The sequence below is a fragment of the Oncorhynchus masou genome, chromosome 18, assembly GCF_036934945.1.
Source record: "Oncorhynchus masou masou isolate Uvic2021 chromosome 18, UVic_Omas_1.1, whole genome shotgun sequence".
In the NCBI taxonomy this organism is placed as follows: domain Eukaryota; kingdom Metazoa; phylum Chordata; class Actinopteri; order Salmoniformes; family Salmonidae; genus Oncorhynchus; species Oncorhynchus masou.
The window spans coordinates 47876576-47900258 of NC_088229.1; the positions used below are offsets into that span (position 1 = coordinate 47876576).

At 42.0% G+C, this 23683-nt stretch overlaps 1 protein-coding gene across 2 annotated transcripts in view; it reads right to left on the bottom strand.

The window, feature by feature from the left end:
• Positions 1–23683, bottom strand: part of LOC135504722 (cadherin-23-like) — a 611744-nt gene that overhangs the window by 381936 nt on the left and 206125 nt on the right. For both annotated transcript variants that reach the window (XM_064923533.1, XM_064923534.1), the window contains 3 exons: positions 17910–18104; positions 17493–17621; positions 175–253 (listed from right to left, as the gene is read on the bottom strand). In XM_064923533.1, the coding sequence (XP_064779605.1) occupies positions 175–253; positions 17493–17621; positions 17910–18104 (403 nt within the window). The remainder of the gene's footprint in view (positions 1–174; positions 254–17492; positions 17622–17909; positions 18105–23683) is intronic.

A 23683-nucleotide genomic window follows, 5' to 3' on the forward strand; every position in this document is an offset into this window, starting at 1 on the left:
CAGACATGAAACAAAGAACACTGTGCTTCTGATAGTATTGTATGTTGTATGATCTGGTATGGTCAGTTCAACTCTAAAAGCAATGTTTAGTTTACAACCCTAACACCCAATAATAAGCAGTGAGTGAGTGTGTGAGTGTGATGGGGATTGATTAACTAATTGATTGTGACAGACCTGAGATGATGGTGTAGCCGATGCCTCTCGGTCTCCCCAGATCCTGGTCAATGGCTCTTATCTTGCGCACTTCATAGCCCTGTGGACATACAAACATAGGAAAAAAGAGGTTTAGAGCACTTATTATCTTGTAGACACTATACTAAGCATAACTTCTCATCCCCTTAGACTCTGCCACACCAAGACACTCTTCAGACACACACACACACACACACACACACACACACACACACACACACACACACCTGCCTATTGTTTCAAAACTCTCCAGCTGAGCAGATGAGGTTGCAACTCATGAAAAAAAAGTAGAGAATGAGAAAGAGAGAGAGAGGGGTGAAGAAAAATAAGCTATTTGAAAAGTCTTTGATCCGCAGTGTTCTCGGCCTCCGCGCCTCAATCCGACAAGGTGGCTGTGCTTAAAAACATCTCTCCATCCCTCTCTCTCTTTCTCCCTTTCCTTCTCTCTCACATTCTCTCTCGCTACCTTTGCTAAGCAGACCAGAAAACACCCCCCCCCCTTCTCTCTCCATCCCTCTCTCGCTCTCTGCCTCACATTGATCCAGCAAATTGTGTCTGAGGCATGTTTATGCTCCAATTCTGCCAAAGCATCTTTTGTCATTGACTAATTACAGCAGAATCAATTAAAGGTATTTTAGATTGGAGCGATCACTACCAGAGACAGAGGGAAGAGAGATGGAGATGGGAGAGGGTAGGTAGAGACGGAGAGAGAAAGTGAGCGAGAGAGAGATGGAGAGAGCTGAAGTAATATGAGCAATATTCTCCTGCTGTCCACACAAGTGAAACATGTTCAATCAACCGGCATTTAAACCCCCTACCCTTCACCCTCTCTCACCATTCCCCCCACCCTCTCAGCTCTCACCTCCTCTCCTCTCTGTTTCTGTTTCCCTTATCCTTGTACAATGCTACCTTACACCCACCCCACCACCCCAAAATACTCCCCCTCTCCCTCTCCCCCTCTCTTTCCTTTCAGCTCACCAGTTTGACAGCCAAATGGTCTTTGTCCCAGAAAGGGTTTAAATGGCATCTCTGACAACACAAATCCATAACAGCCAAAAAAGCTGTCCCTATGCTGTTCTTTGACAAATACGTTTCAATCTCAACCTGCCATCAAAGTTTTGTATGGATGTTTTGCAGAACGAGAGAAACAGAAAGGGATAGAGGGAGAGAGAGGGACAGGGAGAGATGGAAGGAGTGAGAGATAGAAAGAAAGAGAGAAAGAGAGAAAGAGAGAAAGAAAGAAAGAAAGAAAGAAAGAAAGAAAGAAAGAAAGAAAGAAAGAAAGAAAGAAAGAAAGAAAGAAAGAAAGAAAGAAAGAGAGAAAACAAGAGAGCTGGAGAGAGGGAAAAAGAAAGACAAGGAGAGGGAGGGATGGCATTTGAAAAATGACCTATGACAGGGCTACGTGTTTGATATCTGTTTACGTGAAAATGTCACCAGCCTTGAGGATAGTTGACACCCACTCAGTCAGTCAAGCCCGGTGGCTTATCACAGGCAAACACTAGCAAACTGAAAATAACAGATGCCTGTTAGAATATGATCTGAGGGCAGGAGTGTGTCAGAATAGCACATTTACAGTATCGTGGCACTAACCATGCCTTCCAAAAGTATTCATCTCCCTTCACGTTTTTCCTATTTTGTTGCATTACAACTTGTAATTTAAATTGATTTTTATTTGGATTTCATGTGACATACACAAAATAGTCCAAAGTGAAATGAAAAAAAATTACTTGTTTCAAGAAATTCACGGAGAAGTGGAGCATGTATATGTATTCACCTCCTTTGCTATGAATCCCCAAAATAACATCTGGTGCAACCAATTACCTTCAGAAGTCACATTAGTTAAATAAAGTCCACCTGTGTGCAATCTGTGTCACATGATCTCAGTATATAAAAGTATATAAAGTAGATATAAAGTATAAAAAATAAGAAATGTCCCTTTTTCAGGACCCTGTCTTTCAAAGATAATTCTTAAAAATCCTAATAGATCTTCATTTTTATCTTAATTTTTATAAAAAATAAATAAATAATATGGTGAAGCAATACAGACGTGTTTTGTTGTCCTCTCGTGTACTTTGTATTTTTCGTCTTTTTTTGTATATATTTACATTTTATTTTCAATCTCTTTTCCATTTTTAAATGAAATATACCTTCCGGTAACCTGCCTCACCCAATGTGATACGGAACCGCTATTTTTTATACCTTATAGCCAGAACCTCCATCAGAGGCTAGCCCATCAGCAGTTAACCAGAAAATTATCTACCAGCTATTTAGTCATTGTTAGCCACTGCTAGCAGCCTTTACCTTCCGCACTTGCCAGCCTACCAATATCTGACTGTTTTCTTCACTACAACGCCGAACTCCCACTGTAAACCCTGGACTATTACTCCTGATCATCACAGCTAGCAAGCTGCCATCGAGTGACCCAGCCCCGAAGCTAGCCCTGAGCCAGGCCCACCTCCCTGCGTACTCAGTGGTCACCCGGACTCTCCCCAAACACGGCTAGAATCCACTGCCCCACCGGTTCCCTGCCGTAAGCTCTGGACCTTTGCATCGGATCATTGCTGCTAACTAGCTGCTACTGAGTGGCTATAGCAGCTAATGCCCTTGCCCCGGCGCTAGCACCAGTTAACCGCGAGCCACGCGCATCTCCCGGCTAGCAAACAAAATTACTACAACTACAATACCTCTTTCACCATCTGGCTTGGACCCTTTGACGACACGGTGCCCCGCCATACTACCACAAGTGGTCTGCCGACGAAACTCTATCCGCTGTGCCTTCAACTCGGCCTTTGCCGGACGTCGGAGCAGATGCTTCTAATTACCCTGGCCTGCTAGCTTTAAACGCTGTGTCTCCCCCATTCTAGCGTAGTAACAACTACTCTTCGGCTTCCCATCTCCATCTATTGCTGTTCACTGGACCCTATGATCAGTTGGCTACATAGCTGATGCCTGCTGGACTGTTCATTAATCACGGTACTCCATTTTGTTTACATTTGTTTATCTCTCGGCCCCTGCCGCGAACTCAGGCCATGTGTGTAGTTAACCCACCCTCTTTACCCACTCATCGCCATTTAACCTGTTATTGTTGTCTTAGCAGATTAGCTTTTCTTGTCTTACACGTTGTTGTCTTAGATAGCTCTCCCAATCAACACCTGTGATTGCTTTATACCTCACTTTTTGTCTCTCTCAAATGTCAATATGCCTTGTATACTGTTTAGGATATTTATCATTGTTTTAGTTTAATCTGGAGCCCCTAGTCCCACTCAACATGCCTCAGATACCTCCTTTGTCCCACCTCCCACACATGACCTCACCCAGCATAACTAGTGCCAATCTCTCTTATCATCAATCGGTGCCTGGGTTTAGCTCCACTGTACCCGCACCCCACCATACCCCTGTCTGTACATTATGACCTGAAACTATTCTACCACACCCAGAAATCTGCTCCTTTCATTCTCTGTCCCCAATGCACGAGACGACCAGTTTTGATAGCCTTTAGCCGTTCCCTCATCCCGCTCCTCCTCTGTTCCTCGGGTGATGTGGAGATTAACCCAGGCCCCGTGTGTCCCCAGGCACTCTCATTTGTTGACTTCTGTAACCAAAAAAGCTGTGGTTTCACAGCTTTTTTCAAAAAGCCTCCTCACTGTAATTGTTTTATTCACTGCTCTAGCACCCGGATGTCCTAGTCGTGTCTGAATCCTGGCTCTGGAAGACCACCAAAAACCCTGAAATTTACATCCCTAACTATAACATTTTCCGACAAGATAAAACTTCCAAAGGGGGCGGTGATGCAATCTCTTGCAGAGATAGCCTGCAGAGTTCTGTCTTTACTATCCAGGTCTGTACCCAACAATTTGAGCTTCTACTTTTAAAAATCCACCTTTCCAGAAACAAGTCCCTCACCGTTGCCGCTTGCTATAGACCACCCTCTGCACTCAGCTGTGCCCTGGACACCATATGGGAACTGATTGCCTCATCTATCTTCAGGCAGTGGAAATGTTTTTGGGGGATTCAGTTCATTTGCATGGCAAAGAGGGACGTTGCAATTATTTGCAATTCATCTGATCACTCAGATTTGCAAATTCTGGATTATTTGCAAATTGCCATCATACAAACTGAGGCAGCAGACTTTGTGAAAATTAATATTTGTCATTCTCAAACCTTTTGGCCACAACTGTACAAGTCTCTGCTAGGTAAAGCTCCGCCTTAACTCAGCTCGCTGGTCACCAGAGCAGCACCCACCCATAGCACACGCTCCAGCAGGTATATCTTACTGGTCAACCCCAAAGCCAATTCCTCCTTTGGCTGCCTTTCATTCCAGTTCTCTGCTGCCAATGACTGGAACGAACTGCAAAAATCACTGAAGCTGGAAGCCATATCTGTTTAACATAACATATTTAAAATAATCCATCTACCTTGAGGATCTGTTTGGACAATTTGCACATTTGGATCAAAATTACTGTTAATTAATTTCATCACTCCTTTAGAATTTCTTTGCCCATGGGGGAAAAATGCAGTTTCTTATCCTGGCTTCATTCACAAGTGAAAATATATAATTCACAAGTGAAAGGCTAATATTGTCACCCATCAGATTATTCTTGATTTAATCTTGTCTTTACATATACTAAATAATATATGTGTGAAATTTGTTTTGATTTAGAATGGACCATTATCATGCACTTGTCTCGAAACAAGGGCAGCGGGAAAAAAGACATAATCTTGATGCATTTAAATAGCGAATGGAGGACGCTTTTCCCGTGGTTGAGTTTCATGCCAGCCATGTTGTAAAGATAAACAATGTGCTTAATATTAGGTAAGTTGAGAAATAAATATAGATGGCCTAGCCTATAGAAAGCTGATGGGATCCTCCTCTTTTTATTATTGGCCATCACTCTGTTTTCTAGGGCAATTGCATAACCTATAGAAATGTTGCGCAACATGAGCTCATGGGCTCTAAAGAAGTGCTTAATTAGATTTTCGAATACATTTGCATTGATGTCACAGTGATTGGGACAACAGAGTGCTGAGTACCAGGCAGTTAGCAAGTTTGGTAGGCTACTAATTGTAACGGCTGCTTCCAACTCACACCCTCAAACACCTAGATCCCCTGAGCGCAGCTCACTCTCCAGATCCCAATCACCTGAATTCTAATCACCTGTTCACACACTATTTAGTTCACTTCTTTGCACCCCATCACTGTGAGGTATTGTTTGTTTTGTGACACGTCTTACAGAGCTCTGTTTTTCCCTGTGATTTACTCCTCCCGTTTATGATAGTTTTTACCTGCTTCACAAACGATGGCTCTTGCCTATTCCCTTTCTGTACTTTCGGATTTCCTGTTATCTACCTATTGCCTGATATCCCAGACTACGTTATTGGTCTTTCCCTGCCTGTACTGTTGCCCTTTTGGACCCCTGTGTATGACATTCTGCATGCCCCTGGACCCAGCTATATGCCTCCTCATATGGTCCTTTGCAATGAGCACCTGCTGCGCCCTGAGCTTGGAACCAGCTCTCTGTCTCCCCTCGTGTTCATTACACAAATGACCATCAGCAGCATCAAAGATTGGAGAAGCCTATTTACCGTGACTAAACGGACACATGTAATTTGACTGCCTTCATGACTCATAACCACCAGTGTGGAGTTAATAGTCACCGCAACAGCCCTAGGGGTGGATCTTGGATGATATGAGGCTATTTTGCTTATACACAAATGGATCTTCCAGCAAGACAATAACCCCAAGCACACATGAAAATACAGAAATAAATGGTTAATTGACCACAAGATCTAAATATTGCAATGGCCATCACTGACTCTGGACTTGAACCCCATTGAAACCCTGTGGTTAGAATTGAAGGATATCAAAATATGGAATGATTCTGTAAGGAGGAATGGTCTAAGATCCCTCCCAATGTGTTCTCCAATCTCATATAGCCAATATTTTTTTTATTTTTTTTTTTTTTTTTGGGGGGGGCTTCTGGTTGTGCAGGATTTAGTTCCAACTCTATTCTAAACACGTCTAATTTGACTAATCAGCTACTACTCCGGACTTTGATCAGCTGAATCAGGTGTGTTTGTGTAGGGTGTAGAAAAAGCCAAACCCACCCAGGAGCTCTTCATGAAGACAGAAAACTCTGTTAGCCACACTTTCTCTCTTCCCCCCTCCTTTCTCTCTCTCTCTCCCTCCCTTCTTCCTCAACCCTCTTTCACTTACTCTCTCTTTCTCCCACATACCTTATTTCTTCCTCTTCTCTCTCTCCTTCGTCTCTTCCCACTAACGCTCCCCCTGACCTTCGTTGTGACAGTTAATTTATCGGAGAGTCGGGGAGACACCAAGCGTCGCCTCAGTCATATCCAGTTAATATGCATTGAAATTTAGCACTTGACATTTCACTACCGCACCGCATAGATGGCACTAGGAGAGCAAGGAGAGCAGCGCAATTAGAAAGGGGACAGAGAGGGGGACTGAGGAAGACAAGATGAAGGGGGAGTGAGGGAGGGGACAGAAATAGGGGGAGTAAGAGAAGGCAAGAGAGAGGGATGGGGTAGTGCAGTTAGAGAGGAGAGAGGTCTCCCAAATTGACTCTGGATTTTCAGACATTGCCAAAATATATGTGATAAAGTAACTATTTGTCCATACTGCCTCCAACATGTAGCGGATATTTCTTTGTTAATTTTATCAAGTTTATCAGGGCTCATACAAAGACGATGTAGTACTTTGAGTTGGAACTCCATTGTTTGATTACATGTAGTAGCTTTATATTGTGTTTTCCATACATTCCCCCAACTCTTCTCTGATATATGCACCTGTAATTCACCCTACCATGAGTTCTTCAGATTATCTAAAGATAATATTAGAATGTTAATGATAGTGATAAAAGTTTGAAACAGTCCCAATGTTTTCCCCTTGATAAAGTAATTTGGCTCAATAATTTTTTGTAACAATCCTTTTTTAACAATCCATTTTTTTACTCTGCATTGCTGGGGAATTGGCTCGGGAGTAAGCGTTTCCTGACAAAGTCTACACTTCTTGTATTCGGCGCAAGTGACCAAAATTGTATTTCATTTTTGATTAGAATTGCCTTACTTGAATGTACCTATAAACATTTTATTGGGATAAAATTCATTTCTCCTAGATTTCTTGAAATTATTTAAGAATTGAGCCTTTCAACAGTTGAGACTCTAGGAAGCAGGAAGGAGGGCAGGGTTGTGGAATGTAGGTGAGTGTCTAGGAATGTCATTAATCAGTTTATATTGGTGTTGAACGTCAATGTATGAGTGATAATTTGATTTGGTTTAATGCTCACAACAGAAATAGGGTCTGCTGTAAAGTGTAGACAACGTAAAGGCATTGTAGCACAATATTGATTCTCAATTTTAAGCCATGACAAATCCTCTGGTTGTTGAATCCATGACGTTGCGCAGCCCATAAATACAATTTAAGGTTAGGAAGGCCAAGCCTACCCAATAATTTGGACAGCTGCAGTTTTTATAACTCATACAAGCCTTATAATTTTGCCCTAAAAATATGCCTATTGCTGTATTTAGGCAAGTTTTTAGAGGAAGAATTGAAAACAGATAAAGCAGTCTTGGTAAGATATTCATTTTCACTGGAGAGACCCGACCTGCATCTAGATCTTCAGTGATTTTACTAATCACAGGGGGAAGGGGGGGAGGGGAGTAGTTCAAAGCATATAGTTTCCCATAGACTGACGTAACATTAACAGCCAAGTAGCGTATGCTCGTATCAGTCCACTTAAATGCGTAGTTGCCTTTGATGCTTGAGGTTTCAGCACAAATGTCATCATTGCAATAGTTTCAGTAACGTAAATGTTACAGCCTGATGTAGCACCAAATTCACCCATTAATTTAAATATATTTGGAATTGTTTTCTCAGCCTCTGTAGCATCATCTGCATATAGAGATATATTGTGTTCTTTTGGCCCCACCTGCAGACCATGAATGTTTATCGCACTTTGAATAGCTTTCATCAGTTTCATAGTTTCTATACTAAGGGCAAATAAAAGTGGTGAGAGACAATCTCCTTGACGATTTCCACATTGTAGCAAAAAGAATGCAACATATCCCCATTTGTTCTAACATGATTTTGGACTTTCATATATCAACTCTATTTCAAAAAGCGCTCCCCAAAACCAAACTAATTTAATGTTGGTAACAGAAAAAAAGTGTCACTTTTGTTGTTGGGTGTAACTTTCTGCAAATGTCAATAAACCCCTGGGCAAGATGTAATTTTGCCCAGTACAGTTCTGATATCGAGAGTATATTGTTTAGCTGCATCCTTTTTCAGTTGCAGTGCAAGAAGTTTCCCTGGTTTGTCTCCCTGATTATAGGCCTAGTATAGAACCCTCAGCTTTATAAGTAAGAAGCGTAATAAGCTCTCAGTTCGCTGCAGTCAACTGAATTAGTGTTCCTTGTTTCATTTGTCTTTCCTCTAATGGGAAGATTTCTCTCTCAATCTTCTCTTGTTTTTTATACATACTTTTTTGAACAGATATGAAGAGGTTATAATTTGACTCCTAAAATAAGCCTAGGCACTCTCCCATAAAAGTGGCAGGTTGATACCTTCCGTTGATTTAAATTGACAAAATTTTCAGCTTAAATAACCTTTTGAAAACAAGTTTCTCCATTAAGAGAAGCATTTACCCTCCACATGTATGTACCAGGAAGTCAATCGTTTAACTTTAGTTTTAGGGATTACAGGACTATGATACGAGATGGTAATGTTATTAATAATACCGTTTTCTACCTGATGAGCTAAGATATGAGGGATAAGAAAAAAGTAAATCCTAGAGTAAGTGCCATAGGGATTAGATGTTGGGTATCATTTTTAATGTTGGGTGTAACTTTATGCAAATTTTAATAAACCCCTGTTCTTCACAGAGAAATGCAACTGCTCTAGACATTTTGAATATGGGACCATTTTATATCCATGTGTGGATATAAAATGCAATAAAGTCACTTCCAACTACACAATGTGTATTTGACTGCTTTGCGATCTCTAAGAAACATCTATTAATAAATTGTGGGGAATCATAATTTGGTGCATATACTTGTATATTAGCAAAAGTTAAATTAATGCAAAATAATGGGCACTGAATAATAACACACTGACCCTCTGAATGAGTTACCTTATTTTTCAATGTAAAAGATGTCAGGAGAGAAAATTTGGACCTACCTATTCCCATTTAAGCTATTAAGCGATGTCACAATCCATTTGTTTTAGCTGTGTCAATATTGTTTTCCATTTGACCACATGTATAAGCACTTCACATTATACATCTGAATGTTATTAAGTGACGTCATTGTCAGTATAAAGTGTAAATATCAATCACTACAGTCCTTGATTTGAATGCACCTTTTCCTTGTACCCATAACTGCAGAAAGACATGCTATTTTGTTTCTCAACAAACAAAACAGAGCAACAAACACACAGAGGAACAACAAGAAAATCTACACTAAAGGAGACTGAACAGTGAAATTAAAAGAAGAACCCAGGGTGGTGTTGTGTTCTTTAAACAAAGGGGGATCCTCACAACACTCCGTAGAGGGGCAAATGTGGAAACAAAGTGACATTTCAGGCTATATTATAGCATATCTGACTTCAATTTCCACTTCAGCGACCAATCGTTTCAGGGCAGCCAGGATGCAAAAAAAAAGTGAGGAGCCCGTAAATGGACCGGCATGGATGAAACATTCAATACACTCATATATAGCCAATAGCATATTAAATGTTGTTCTAACTCAAATAATAGTATAAGAAAATGTATAATAATATGCAGGCAGTCAAAGTGGCACTCATTCCAAATCAGGTTGTCCTAAACAGTACATTTTAAATGTTAGAAATTAAATGTAATCCAAAAGCATTGCCTAAATCAGTAAATAATAATCAATAATCAATAAAGTGTAAGCAATTTTAGGATAATATTTACAGTAACCTACACTTGGGTAGCCTATATGCAATTGCCATGAAACAACGTAAAAATAAGTATCTTTACTCTATAGCACAGAGAAAAGGGGAATGATGAAAGTAGGCTGTACTCTTTTTTTCTAGTTTAAATAAAATACCATCCAGACAAGCTGTAGGTTACAGATTGCTGAATTAGTCCAGCAATAAGGTCCCAAATATTAGCATAAACCCAAATAGTTTCTAGTCCTTATGAACAAGGGGTCGCTTTAGTAGTCAATGTGGATTGGAAAATGTTCCGCGGTAGATTTAGGCTACTGCTTGGGCCTTGAGTCCTTCTGACTGGCCCAACAGTTTGCCACATACTGTACTGTAGTCTGTATATATTTTGGACCCTTTCGTCAAATCTGGAAGGTGGTGTAATCCCAACGGAGCGCAGGAATGACTCGGCATCAGGCACAGAAGATGCGGGTCTTGCTCTCATGTGTGACATGCAGCTTCGCAGGGAACATCAGAGAGTACGTGATGTTTTGGCTGCCAATTCTCAATTGATCACGTTATAATCTTTTATTTTCTGCAACAGCTCAGTTTTTCATGTTTAAAGTTTCAAATAATAGCCATTGAAGATAGATGTGCGTTTGTCCTTGTAGAATGTTCTCCCTTGGTTTATCGACAGCTGCATTATCTCGTTTCATTTAAAAGCGCCTGATGATAGTGCTTGACCTCTGTGTTTCCTTCACTCCGGGCCTGCTCTAAGGTGCAGGCGTGACTCTGTGGGCCTTCTCAATGACCAGAGGTGTAGCAGCCTCGATTTCCAAGACCTCGCTCAGCATCTTGTCCATAAATGTAGACATTTTCTGCCCCTTTCTGCATTGGTTTTGACCACAAAAATGAGATGAACCTCCACCATCTCGGTCTCTGTTTCAGCTGTAATGGCAATCTCTACCACCTTGAGGAGTTGGGGGTTGGTGAACGGCTTAAGCACGGTGAAAATATATTCTGTTTGATGCTGTGTTTCTCTTGAATACTTATCCTTACTCATTGCCAGTCCGATTTAAAGGTCAAATATGTACTTTTAACTTGTTAAAGTTAATTTAGGCAGAAATCCATAGCCTTCCCCCCAGAACACCAAAACCAAACATAACTATGTAATCGGTAGCTTATCAATAGTTTGTTGATAGTAGGAAAATGTATTTCCAAGTACATTCTAAAATACATTAAATGCTTGCACATTTTGCTGTATGTTACAGCCTGAATTCAAATTATATATAAAAACAATTATTTACACACAACACCCCATAGTGAAGACATTTAAAAAAATGTTTTCGCAAACGTATTGAAAATGAAATACAGAAATAGCAAATATACTTAAGTATTCACACCCCTAAGTCTCTAATAGCTTTCCACACCTGGATTCTGCAACATTTGCCCATTATTCTTTTCAAAATTATTCAAGCTCTGTCAAATTGGATGGAAAGCAGACAACCAGATTTGACTTTTTTTTTATCCTGAAAAACTCCCCAGTACATAATGATAACAAGCATTCCAATAACATGATGCAGCCACCACTCTGCTTGGAAATATGGAGAGTGGTACTTAGTAATGTGTTATATTGGATTTGCCCCAACATAATATGTTGTATTCATGACAAAAAGTGTATTGCTTTGCCTCATTTTTGCAATATTACTAATGCCTTGTTGCAAACAAGATGCATGTTTTGGAAATAATTTTATTCTGTACAGGCGTCCTTCTTTTCACTCGGTCAATTGGGTTAGTATTGTGGAGTAGCTACAATGTTGTTGATCCATCCTCAGTTTTCTCCTTTCATAGACATTAAACTCTATAACTGTTTTAAAGTCACAATTGGCCTCATGGTGAAATACCTAAGTGGCTTCCTTCCTCTCTGGCAAATGAGTCAGGAAGTAGGCCTGTGTCTTTGTAGTGACTGGGTGTATTGATACACCATCATTTCACCATGCTCACCCATCTACCAATAGATGCCCTTCTTTGCGAGGCATTTGAAAACATACCTGGTCTTTGTGGTTAAATCTGTGTTTGACATTCACTGCTCGACTGAGGGACCTTACAGAGAATTGTATATGTGGGATACAGAGATGAGGAAGTATTTTTTTAAATTATGTTAAACACTAGTTGCACACAGTGAGTCAGTGCAATTTATGTGACTTGTTAAGCAAATGTCTCCTCCTGAACGTATTTAGGCTTGCCAAAAACAAAGGGATTGAATACTTATTGACAGTAGACATTTCAGCTTGTCATTTTTAAATAACTTGTAAATTAAAAGAAACGTCATTACACTAACATTATAGGTATTATGAGATCCAAAAATCTGAATTGGATCCATTTCAAATTCAATCTGAAACACAACACAATGTGGAAAAAGTACTTTCTGAAGCCACATGAACTGTTATGACAATCCATCTCATGGTAGGCCAAAAAGCACTGGGACAAAGCCTTCTTGTCACATTATGACCTTTATTCCGTCTTTATTTAGTATGGTCAGGGTGTGAGTTGGGGTTGGCAGTCTATGTTAGTTTTTCTATATTTTCTATTTCTGTGTTTGGCCTGATATGGTTCTCAGTCAGAGGCAGCTGTCTATCTGTCCCTGATTGAGAACCATATTTAGGTAGCCTGTTTTCCTTTGTGTTTTGTGGGTGTTTATTTTTAGTCTTTGTGTATCCGCACCAGAAAGAACTGTTTCGGTTGTCACTTTGTTGTTTTGTATTTTTGAAGTGTTCAGTTTCTTATTTTAAAGATGAACACTAAACACGCTGAGCTTTGGTCCTCTCCTTCTTCCACCGATGACAACCCTTACAGAACCACCCACCAAGAAAGGACCAAGCAGCGTGGTTACAGGCAGCAGCAGGAGAGGCAGCGATACCTGGAGAGATGGACTTGAGAGGAGATTCTGGACAGCAAATGACCCAGGACTCAGCCAGGGGAATATTGCTGTCCCAAAGCAGACCTGGAGGCAGCAAAAGCAGAGAGGCGCCGGTATGAGGAGGCAGCACGGCTGGAAGCCCGAGAGGCAGCCCCAAAAATGTATTGGGGGGGACACAGGGGGAGTGTGGTGAGTTCAGGTAGGAGACCTGTGCCAACTTCCAGTGCTTACCGGAGAGCGAGAGGGTCCGGACAGGCACAGTGTTATGCGGTGGAGCGCACGGTGTCCCCGGTGCGTGTGCATAGCCCGGTGCAGTATATTCCAGCTCCTCGTATCGGCCGGGCTAGAGTGGGCATCGAGCCATGTGCCATGAAGCTGGCTCTACGCATCTGGTCTCCAGTGCGTCTCCTTGGGCCGGCGTACATGGCACCAGCCTTATGCATGGTGTCCCTGGTTCGCCAACACAGCCCAGTGCGGGCTATTCCACCTCGCTGCACTGGCCTGGCTACGGGGAGCATTCAACCAGGTAAGGTTGGGCAGGCTCGGTGCTCAAGAGCAACCCCCGCACCAGGGTGTTTCTCAGTCTTCTCCCTACAGGTGCTCCCGCCTCCCCAGCACTGTCAGAGTCTCCCGTCTGTCCTGAGCCATCAAGAGTCTCCCGTCTGTCCTGAGCCGCCAGAGCCGCCAGTCTGTCCTGAGCCGCCAGTCAGCCAGGAGCTGCCAGAGCCGCCAGTCAGCCAGGCGATGCCAGAGCCGTCAGTCAGCCAGGCGATGCCAGAATCGCCCTTCACTCCGGAGCTGCCGGAGTCTCCCGCCTGTCCGCCGCTGCCGGAGTCTCCCGCCTGTCCGCCGCTGCCGGAGTCTCCCGCCTGTCCGGCACTGCCGGAGTCTCCCGTCCATTCGGGACCCATTTCTAGGGTCCCCAGTCCGAGGTTGGCGGCGAGGGTCGCCGCTCGTAAGAGGCCACGGAGGCGGCCAATGAGGAGGGGGGGGGGGGACTGTCACGTTCTGACCTTTATTCCTTTGTTTTGTCTTTATTTAGTATGTTGAGGGCGAGAGTTGGGGTGGGCAGTCTATGTTAGTTTTTCTATATTTTCTATTTCTGCGTTTGGCCTGATATGGTTCTCAGTCAGAGGCAGCTGTCTATCGTTGTCCCTGATTGAGAACCATATTTAGGTAGCCTGTTTTCCTTTGTGTTTTGTGGGTGGTTATTTTCAGTCTTTGTGTGTCTGCACCAGAGAACTGTTTCGGTTGTCACTTTGTTGTTTTGTATTTTTGAAGTGTTCAGTTTCTTAAAGATGAACACAAACGACGCTGTACTTTGGTCCTCTCCTTCTTCCACCGACGACAACCCTTACACTTCTAATAGTCTTCTAATATATTTTGTCAAAATGCTTTTTATTGTACTTGACACATACCAAAACCATACCAAAAGCAAAAACCTAAAAATTCCTTCTAAACATAACACTTTGTATTCATGACAAAAAGTTATTTGCTTTGCCACAAATTTTTACAATACTACTAGTGCCTTGTTGCAAACTGGATGCACATTTCGAAATATTTGTATTCTGTACAGGCTTCCTTCTTTTTACTCTGTCAATTAGGTTACTATTGTGGAGTAACTACAATGTTGTTGATCCGTCCTCAGTTTTCTCCAATCACAGTCAAAAATATGCTACCGTGCTACAATATATTTTGTAAAAATGCTTTTTTATTGTTCTTGACACATTCCAAAACCATACCAAAAGCACTAACACACATTTAAATGTGTTTAAATGAATACAAAAATCACGACACACTTGATATACTATCGGACACGTAGTGAGTCTATGCAGTGACTCCATGCTTGACGAGATCAACAACGGGCAGAACTTAACGTATACCGGGTCGTTTCGCAAAATGTGTGCCATTTGCAAAATTATATACCTTTAATATGTTACGTAGACATTATGCACCAATATTGCATTTTAAAGCTTGTTATATGAAATGAAGTGCCCTTTAAAATAGACCAAATGGAGAATTCAAAAAATATAATTTTCAATATGAATAAACACTTGCCAAAGTTCCAACATTTTGACATGTCCCTCCGTGCAACCTCTGTGGGTCCATGTCATGTGGTTAATTATTTTTTGTGTTAAAATAGAGAAAAACAGACCATTTAATAAAAATAAATAAATAATATTGTTTTGTATATGAAAACAAATAATGATTTTGATTTTGTATATGAAAACAAATAACGATGGGGGAAAGTAGTTTGGGTAGCAATTTGATTAGGTGTTCAAAAGTCTTATGGCTTGGGGGTAGAAGCTGGTTAGAAGCCTCTTGGACCTAGACTTGGTGGTCCGTTACTGCTTTCCATGCGGTAGCAGAGAAAACAGTCTATGACTAGGGTGGCTGGAGTCTTTGACAATTTTCAGGGCCTTCCTCTGACACCACCTGGTATAGAGGTCAGGATGCACCCCTGAGGGGCCCCTGTGTTAAGGATCAGCGTGGTGGATGTGTTGTTACCTACCCTTACCACCTGGGGCGGTCCGTCAGGAGGTCCAGGATCCAGTTGCAGAGGGAGGTGTTTAGACCCAGGGTCCTTAGCTTAGTGGCAGGAAGCATGGCCCCAGTGATGTATTGAGCCGTACGCACTACCCTCTCTAGAGCCTTGCTGTCGGAGGCCGAGCAGTTGCCACACCAGGCAGTGATGCAACCAGTCAGGATGCTCTCGATGATGCAGCTGTAGAACGAACCTTTTGAGGATCTGAGAACCCATGACAAATATTTTCAGTCTCCTGAGGGGGGATAGGTTTTGTCGTGCCCTTTTCACAACTGTCTTGGTGTGCTTGGACCATGTTAGTTTGTTGGTGATGTGGACACCAAGTAACATGAAGCTCTCAACCTGCTCCACTACAGCCCCATCGATGAGAATGGGGGGTGTGCTCGGTCCTCCTTTTCCTGTAGTTCACAATCATCTCCTTAGTCTTGGTCATGTTGAGGGAGAGGTTGTTGTCCTGGCATCACATGGCCAGGTCTCTGACCACCTCCCTATATGCTGTCTCATCGTTGTTGGTGATCAGGCCTACCACTGTTGTGTCATCGGCAAACTTAATGATGGAGTTGGAGTCGTGTCTGGCCGTGCAGTCACGAGTGAACAGGGATTACAGGAGGGGACTGAGCACGCACCCCTGAGGGGCCCCTGTGCTAAGGATCAGCGCAGGCATTCCACATTTAACCTCACGCACGTGAAAATCGAAATATCAAGTTATTTTGTTTCATATACAAAAACAAGAAAATTATTTGGTTTCATATGCAAAAAAACCAAGCAATTTTTCTGTTTTTCACATTGCTGATTCCTCCTTATTAACACAAAAAATGAATCACACATACACGGACCTCTGTGTGTTCAAGAGAGATTTTAACCCACTAACCCCCTAAAATACTCCAAGTTCGCACCATCATTGTAAAGCCCTAGTTATTGTGTTGCTTTGAAAAGTTATTTTTGAAGATTATTATTTATTTCATGTGATTAGCGATTAATTTACGTATTTCCCTTATTTAAAGCTCCATCCTGTTACTTGAATTTAACACTCGTTTTAATATGATGAAACTATTCCTTTTTAAATATTTATTTCCAAAGAAACATTGAAAATCTGATCAAATCTGTAAAAGCAGGTTCTACTCTTTTTTTTAAATGTTTTAAAAAAGAGTAGAAAACTGAATGAAAAACTGAATGGGTCGAGCCTAACACGTCAACCCTGTTACTCATCGATAGACAGGCTATAAATGTTTTAACAATTTAAAAAATGTGTGAATATTGCATTTACCCTGCCTGTTGCACACAAGCTTCCATTTCACCCGCCATAAGGTAATTCATGGCTGATTTAACTAGTAATTACCACTTGATTATGAACGCACCATAACACCGCTAACCATCCACTGTAAAGCCGTACATACATATCACTCACTCGAAGCACAAGACCGACACTTTGACACTCAATCCTTTTCATTATTTAATTAAGCTGAAGAGAGCACTTACTAATAGTCTAATTTTTAGTTTGTTTACCTCTTTAGATAGGAAAACTTGATTTGTATTATATTGAACATGTGCTCTTATGACAGAATATAAACATTTGGTGAAATCGTAGGTCATTATTTTACACACCATCACAATTTAAATTATATCACTGCAAAAGTGTTGGCTTGGTGGCACAAAAAATGCTTCTATTCATCAATACGTAAAGAGTAATTTAAGAAGCAGAATTAGGAACTACTTTTGCAACCCTGTAAACTAGATGTAATGGCTATGCATTTCTGAAATATTGTCAGACATTACATGCATTTGAGCAAATATGCAAATGTATCTACATGTATTTGAAACACATTTTTAGGTGAAGTTAAATATATTGAAATGTATTTTCCATACGGGGAAGCGAAGGCGGAGATGGAGAAGTAATGTAAAGGGGGGTGAGACTTAGCATTACTGACCGGTGGGACGTCCTCCCCTATGTTGGTGCTGTAGGGTAGGTTGGTAAAGATGGGGTCCATGTCCTGAACATCAGTGATGGTGATGGCTAAATTAGATAGACTGGACAGAGGGCGCTTCTTATCCTGGTCCTGAGGGAGGGAACAGACACACACAAGCATGGTCACCCCTGGGTCATGTTCATTGGGAAGAAAACAGACATAAACCTGGACTTACTCCTTTTCTTTTAAAGTTTTTAAACCTTAGCCCTACTGAACAAAATCCTGACTTCAAAACAATATACCAACATTTCCATGCCATTCTCAGTTGAATTTGATTTATTTACACTAACCACAACAAAATAAAATAGACATTAGACAAGATGGTTATGCTTGTTACTTCTATGTTTAAGGTTGTTTGTATTTTGTGTATCCCCTCACCGTGGCATTGACAGTGAGCTGGTAGGCCGATGTGGTCTCATAATCCAGAGCCCTGGTGACAGTGACTGTACCACGGGCTCCATCGATGGAGAAAAAGGAAGAGGGGGGCTGGAAAGAGAAGAGCACACTGCCCCCCGTGCCTTGGTCTGGGTCTGTGGCATTCACCTGGTAGACTGAGGTGCCCACTGGAGTGTTCTGGAACACAGAGAAAGACAGGCACACAGGTTGGCATGAAGTCATATTTCTATAGTTTGAGGGGTTAAAAGGTGGATGGCTATGTAGAAACAATGGATGGAGACAGATTACTGTTCTGCACATTTAAAGGGGGGCTGAACTTTCTGATTTGGCCTTGGTTATCAGCTTGCTCATTAAGAAATGCTAGTGGCCATGACTGAAGGCAAACAAGAGTTGTCTTGGGGGTGTAGTTTGATGTGGATGTTTATTGGGTGTGTCTTTGCCATTTAATCACAACAAACAAGTGCAGTTGTGAGTAGTGACAGTGAGGTAAGCTAAGCTAGTTTTGATATGTAGAGAAGTTTAGAAGATGAGGACTTCTCCCCTCCTGACTGACTTACCATCTCAGATCTGTTAATTCAGTTCTATGTGTAGGCTAAAGCCTGCGCTGACCTTGTGTTTAGCCAACCTGACAGCAGCAAGCTAGCATAACTTGGGTATAGCTGCAGCTGGCTAGCCTATCTAGCCAGCTGATACTTATCTGTCAAAGCACAGTTATACCATGACAGCAAGAACCACTGTCTGGAATGTGTTTCATGAGACACTCGTTCTTCACACCTTGCTACCAAAAACTAGCTTGCAACTTGAAGTTTCATCACGCCATGTAAAGATGCATTACCGTGGAAAATATATCAACTGCTAGTTGAATGCCCGGTTTTCAGTCAGCTCAGCTGTCCTACAACACATTATCTAACTGGCTAGTTTTTCTCATCTCTCCTTATGTCCACTGTAAGAACTTTCCCGGGGCACACATCCCAGAACTACTAATATCCAAACAGGGGTAGGCTACATGTGGAGCAGGCTGGAATTCATTGAGATGACTCATGTACTGGAGGCAGTTCTGCAGAGAGGTCACTAGCTGTAACAGCCACAAAGTCATGAAATATGACATTTTAAACATAACAGTAACCCTAAACTCTAACCTTAACCACACTGCTAACCTAACCCTAACCTTACATTTTTGTTTTCTAAGTTCTGCATCATGGCAAGACTCAATACAATAAATTCCAACCTGCACATATGGACATTGTACAAATGACATCCAGCTTTAGTATAGATACATTTATCAACAAAAATCCAATGGGTGTGTTCAAGTTACAAAGACAAAACATTTTCTGAAGTAAATATCATATTGATGTGCTTATAAAGACAGCATGCTAACACTTCACCTAGCAAATGAAAATAAGTTGTGTATAGAGTACAACTTCAGCTGTATTACCAGAACTAGAATGACATTCTATGTCTATTGTCTATTCTAAAGATTTGGCTCGCTCCCTGTTGCTTTGCACATTTGCTCTGACTTCAGGCGGTGCATGTTCCCGGTTGCCTCAACTCGGGTGCAGATCTGATATGCAGGGGATCCCCTTCCTCAGGAGTGGAGAATACACTCCTGGGTGGTTTCCCAGATATAGGAGAGGTTTGGCAGAGCCAACGTAGGTCTTTACGCATCAACTGTTGGGACAGTTGGCTCTGGTAACAGACGCTCTGGTGCACCAGTGGCCTCGGACCCTCCTTTATGTGTTTCCACCAGTGGTTCTGATTCAGCCGATGTTGGATAGGTTGCGCCGGGAGGGCTTATCATTAATTATTGTGGCTCCCCGTTGACCCAGGCAGCCTTGATTCGCCTTTTATATGGAGACCCATGGCAACTCCAGTTGCGCAGGGGCCTGTTGTCCCAGGCACATGGAAAGGTTTGGCACGAGAGGCCGGAGATTTAGATTTAATTCCTATGGGCCTGGCCACTGAGAGGGCCAATCTGATTGCTAAAGCAGTCTGCAAGGGTGTCCTCCACGAGAGGGCTGTATGCGTATAAGCGTTTGAGCTCTGGTGCCAAGAGAAGGGGCTTGTTCATTTTCAGTGCTTTGTGAGGGACATCCTTATGTTCTTACAGGTGCTTTTCGAGCAGGGACATGCATTCTGCACATTAAAAGTGTACATGGCCATTATCTTAGCATGTCATGTTGGAAGACAGAATCACACCTGAGGCACATCCCCTAGTGGTGCAGTTCTTGAAAGGGGTATGTGGTCTCAAACTGGTATCTAAACCTATTGCACCAACATGGGACATGGCAATGTTTTTGTAGACGCTGGGTGTGGCCCCCTTTGAGCCTCTGAAGTCAGTGGATCTGAAGATCCTCTCCTACAAAATATCCCTGCTCATTACTTTGGCCTCGGCTAAACATGTTGGAGACCTCCACACGTTACCCATACACCCGTCCTGTACTCAGTCTGCCCTGGGCGACTAAGGTGACATTGAGTCCAAATGTAGCCTTCGCTCCGAAAGTCATGGCTATATCTACAGGTCCTTAGCTTTGGAGCTATTTCCCTTTCAACCTCTTTATTATTTAAAGGGTTGACTGTAGGAGATATGTGCTGGGGCGAGTTGGGCATCACCACACACTTTTGCGTGGTTTTATCGCTTGGATGTCACTTCTCTAAGTGTGCTTACAGCTGGGACAGGGGAAAGTAACTTGGCAGCGTGCCGTGTCCGCAATACCCAGATCACTGCATCAGGCAGGGTTTGGTCTGGGTGGTCTGTTGTGGGTCATTATGACTATAACTACTGTTCCCTGGAACCAGGGAAACAAGGTCCAACACCTGTTTGGCCCCGCACTGCCCGTTCCTGGGCTTGGTGAAGGGTGGTATTAAATTGAAGGAACGAGTCCATGCCTCACGCGTATCAGCTGTGGACAGCAGGGCTTTGTATGAGGCATGGATTTTATTGGCCTTATCAGGTACCATTGTAGATCCTTCAACCGAAGTTGCGAGAGTGCGACTCCCCATAGTATGTTATCCCTCGTTTAACATTACGTTTTAGACGAAACTGACTTCATCAACAAATTATCCTATTTACACGTTGTAGTCAATTTTGACAATATAATAAATGTTTCTGACTCATATCGATGCCACATAGGCCTTTTTCAAAAGGAAAATGTGTTTTTAGGGGCAGTTTCTCTTTAATGATGAACAGTATCCCAACTAGTTTCTGTTTCTTATCAACTAAACAACTAACCTCATATCAGTCTCATTCTGAACATCGTAATATTCTATAAATCTGCACAAACCCCAGTCTACATGATGACTCAGCTTACACAAATTGGCTTGATTATGTATTTACTAACTAACGAACTAATCACACAGAAATGCATACACACACAGTATAGGTTGAATTGATTACCAACATAATGTAATGAAAAGTCCCTAATGGACGAACCCGATATGACAGCTTATTACACAATGAATGGGGTGGGGAAAGAAAGAGCGGGAGAAGGAGAGACAAAGGATCGTGTATACAATTCAATAATACGCTCATCGTAAATATGGATATTTAGCACCCTAACAACTGCTCATTCGGATTTAGAAAATCAATGTGCATATTTACTCTTGTATGTCTTTGTCATCTCTGCTTATGGAAATTGCCCGATCAGTCTGTGGTGAATAGTTTGACAGAAATTCTCTGATTGTGTAAGTCTCTGGTTGTCCACCAGAGGTCACCATGTCCTTAGTAGTTGTAGTAGTAGCTTTCTTTGTTCTGGATGTGTCCGTTTAACTGGATACATCAGACGTCCCAATGGTTGTTTGATAGGGTAATGTTATCTTTGTTTTATACCCTGATGAACACAGCTTGGCTGTCAAAACGTTGGTAATTAAATTTTTGCATCTGAGCTCCTAGAGTGTGCGGCTCTCCTTTATTTTCAAGTTTTCTAATCCGCTAGCCAGCACCTCGCCTAAATAGGTGTGCGTTTCTTTTTCCTCTAGAATGTGATTTTTTCTCATCTTCGGTGTCCTTGGCTAGTTTAAGAGGGCCTTGTAGTTTTAGACCATTTGTCACGTATTCAGCTCACGCTGCACGTATACAGGTTTAGTCATTTTAAACAATTTTACACACCAGTAACAACCCGGCAATGTACTGGTCTTATAGTTTTAAACCATTTGTCAGCCATGTAGCCACCGCTCCATGCTATCTGGCCAAATGTACATTTTGTTAGGAGTCCTTTAATGCCCTCACCTTGGAGGGCGGTTCCATCATGTTGCCACAATGTCTGTGCTCACGTGGGAGGAGTTACTGACTTGGCAAAAGTCTACATGAAAAACAATTCTCATTTAGAAGGCTAAAATCACATTTCAGCTTCTCACAAATAGTTTCATATTTAATCATATAGGTTCCACAACATTTAGATGTAAATCTGATAACTGGGACGTATACATTTGCAGAATTACTGTTATACAATCCTTAATGATATCACAAAACAACTGATTTGACATTATTATTGTTTGGAGCCCCACCAACCATTTCCCACATTATTTACATTAGACATATTGTTTCAATATCCAACCTTCTGATGTTAAAGTTTTGAGGCAGAGTTTCTCTCTACACACAAAGGATTTTGGACTCCATACTGCAGTGAATGAGAGAGGAAGTTTACGACCGGTCATTAAAATCCTAGAACTGGCTCCACTCTCCCCCCCCCCTTCCTCTCTGGTGGGAGAGGGGGGTACTTTCTTTGATCCTCACCCAGGAGGGAAAGTCATGACATCAGTGTGTCATGGAAAGAACAGGTGTTCTTAATGTGTTGTTTACTCAATGTATGTGAAAATTGCACATTTAGGTTTTGTAGTAAAAAAGATAAGAGGAAGAAAATGTTTCCAATCACATCATTGGTGTGCATTGTTGGATTTTAACCAATTATGAGTTGGCATTTGTATTTGGTCATGTTTCCAGTTGCCCTGTCATGATTAAAAGCGATGGTTCGCGCTTTCAGTTTTGTGCGAATGCTGCCATCAATCCATGGTTTCTGGTTAGGGATGGTTTTAATAGTCAGAGTGGGTTCAACATCACCGATGCACTTGCTAATAAACTCGCTCACCGTGTCACCGTGTACGTCAATGTTCTTGTCGGAGGCTACCCGGAATATAGCCCAGTCCATGTGATTGAAGCAATCTTGAAGATTGGTCAGACCAGCAATGGATAGACCTGAGCAAGGGCGTTTCCTGTTTTAGTTTCTGTCTATAGGCTGGTAGCGACAAAATGGAGTCATGGTTAGATTTTCCAAAGGGAGGGCGGGGGAGAGCTTTGTATGCATCGTGGAACTTAGAGTAGCAATGGTCCAGAATCCTACCAGCTCGTGTCGCACATTCGATATGCTGATAGCATTTACGAAGGCTTGTTCTCAGATTAGCTTTGTTAAAATACCCAGCTACAATAAATGCAGCCTCAGGATATATGGTTTCCAGTTTACATAGAGTCCAGTGAAGTTCTTTCAGGGTCGTCTAGGTATCTGCTTGGGGGGGATTTACACGGCTGTGACTATAATTGAAGAGAACTCTCTTGGTAGATAATGCGGTGGGCATTTGATTGTAAAGAATTCTAGGTCTAGGTGAACAAAAAGGACTTGAGTTCCTGTATGTTGTTATGTTTACACCATGAGTCGTTAATCATCAGGCATACACCCCCGCCCTTCTTCTTACCTGAGAGATGTTTGTTTCTGTCATCACGATGCATGAAGAAACCAGGTGGCTGTACTGACTCTGACAACATA